At 50.9% G+C, this 1,692-nt stretch overlaps 1 protein-coding gene across 4 annotated transcripts in view; it reads left to right on the forward strand.

Annotated features, from left to right (window-relative positions):
* The window catches only part of Map6 (microtubule-associated protein 6), a 71,869-nt gene that overhangs the window by 2,246 nt on the left and 67,931 nt on the right, over nucleotides 1-1,692 (forward strand). For 3 of the 4 annotated variants that reach the window (XM_013512036.1, XM_013512038.1, XM_013512040.1), the window contains exon 2: nucleotides 92-237. In XM_013512036.1, coding sequence (XP_013367490.1) covers nucleotides 92-237 — 146 coding nt within the window. The remainder of the gene's footprint in view (nucleotides 1-91; nucleotides 238-1,692) is intronic. The other variant, XM_013512037.1, reaches the window with a different exon arrangement.

The following is a 1,692-nucleotide window of genomic DNA, read 5'->3' on the forward strand; positions in this document are numbered from 1 at the left end:
GGCTCAGGTGGAAGATGGTGGCCCAGCGGCTGGAAAGGCATCGGGTGCAGATGAGCGCGACACACGCAGAAGGGCCGGGCCCGCCTGGATGGTGCGTCGCTCCGAGGGCCACGAGCAGACGCCCTTGCCCACAGCCCAGGCCCAGGCCACGGAGGGTGGCAAGGGGCGTGCGGCGGCAGACGCCCTCAACCGGCAGATACGCGAGGAGGTGACGAGTGCGGTGAGCAGCTCCTACAGGTGAGACACGGGCAGCAGGACTGTCCAGGGCTCATTCTCCCCTTCGCTTGCCTCACATCTAACCTCCTCTCTCCACCGCAGCCTCCCAGGGCCCCTCCAGTCACAGACTTAACTTCCTTCCTGTCCTAGGTAGAAGCCTTAGAATGATGCATTCAAGCGTTCCCAGCTTTTTCTCTTCACTACTTTAGCCATCTTTGCCCCACCCTCTCCTGCCCGAGGTTTCTTGCCCAACAAAGAAATGTCCACTTCTTCACAGCTGGCCAGTGATTTCCCCTGCACCACCTAGTTCACCTGCTGCATTGGGCTGGATTCTGTCCCTAGCTGGCTCAGCTGTCCCTCACCCACCTAGCCGCATTCCCACAGGATTCTCATCATTCTAAAATTCTTTCCAAGTGACCTCTCCCCCTAACTCCCTTCACAGGCCCTAGCTCACTTCATAGGACCCTGAATTCTTTTTCCCTGCCTCAGTCCCTGGGCCACACCCTTTTCTAGACTCCCCATAGGCCCTTACAGGTTGCCCTCTTCTATCATTTCTACTTTGAAGTCATCTTCCTCCTGCTTCTTACTAGCTCTGACACATTAGGCAAGTTTCTTTTCTTTCTGGGCCTCACGTTATCTGTGAGATGTGATAACAGATGCCTGAAGATTGTTCATTCATTTCTCAATTTAAAATTAACTAGTCAATATAGTTTTGAATACCTTTTCTATGGCAGGTAGACACTGTGAGGATTAAGGGAAATTATTCGGGAGGATTTTCCATGCCTGGCACAGTGGTAATTTGTTTTGTTTCCATCCTGACCTTCTACATAATGCTTCATAGCTCATATGTCCGCTTCCTAAATGCCTCCAGCCCTTTCTCCCATTGAGTCATCTCCTCGCTCCTCTGTGCCCTTAACGTTCTCCAGATGTGTTTTTCACTCTCTCACCATCAAGAACTCCATCGTTAGCACCTTCACACACCTTGTAAATGAATGCCTTTAACCATGGAACCCCCCCTACACACTCGCGTGCGCACACACACACACACACACACACACACACCTTCTAGAATTATCTCCCTGCTACAGCCTCACTCCCTCCAGTATGCTTTCTCACCCTTCATCCATCCAGTACATATCTGAGTGTTTAGCTTTCAGTCCTGCCTTTATGGTCCAGCCAGCATCATTTAGCTAACAGGTCACAGTTGGCTCTGAATGCACACTGGGCTTGGGGTCTCTGAGGAAACAGATGTGCGTGATGAGTAATTGAGGTGTTCAAAATGTGCCTTATGGGGTCTGTCAGCAATGCCACAGCCAGTTATTTGCCTATTTCCTGCAAAAGGGTGTGGTGGAGAAGACTGCAGTTAGTGTATTCTGCCAAGATCCTACGTGTAACCTCATGTCCCTCGTGTTAAACTGATGTCCTCCAAGAACATGAGAAACACTCCTTCATATGTTGAGAAGACTGCATAATGCA

Source organism: Chinchilla lanigera, unplaced genomic scaffold (genome assembly GCF_000276665.1).
Source record: "Chinchilla lanigera isolate Chin_1 unplaced genomic scaffold, ChiLan1.0 scaffold00013, whole genome shotgun sequence".
In the NCBI taxonomy this organism is placed as follows: Eukaryota; Metazoa; Chordata; class Mammalia; order Rodentia; family Chinchillidae; genus Chinchilla; species Chinchilla lanigera.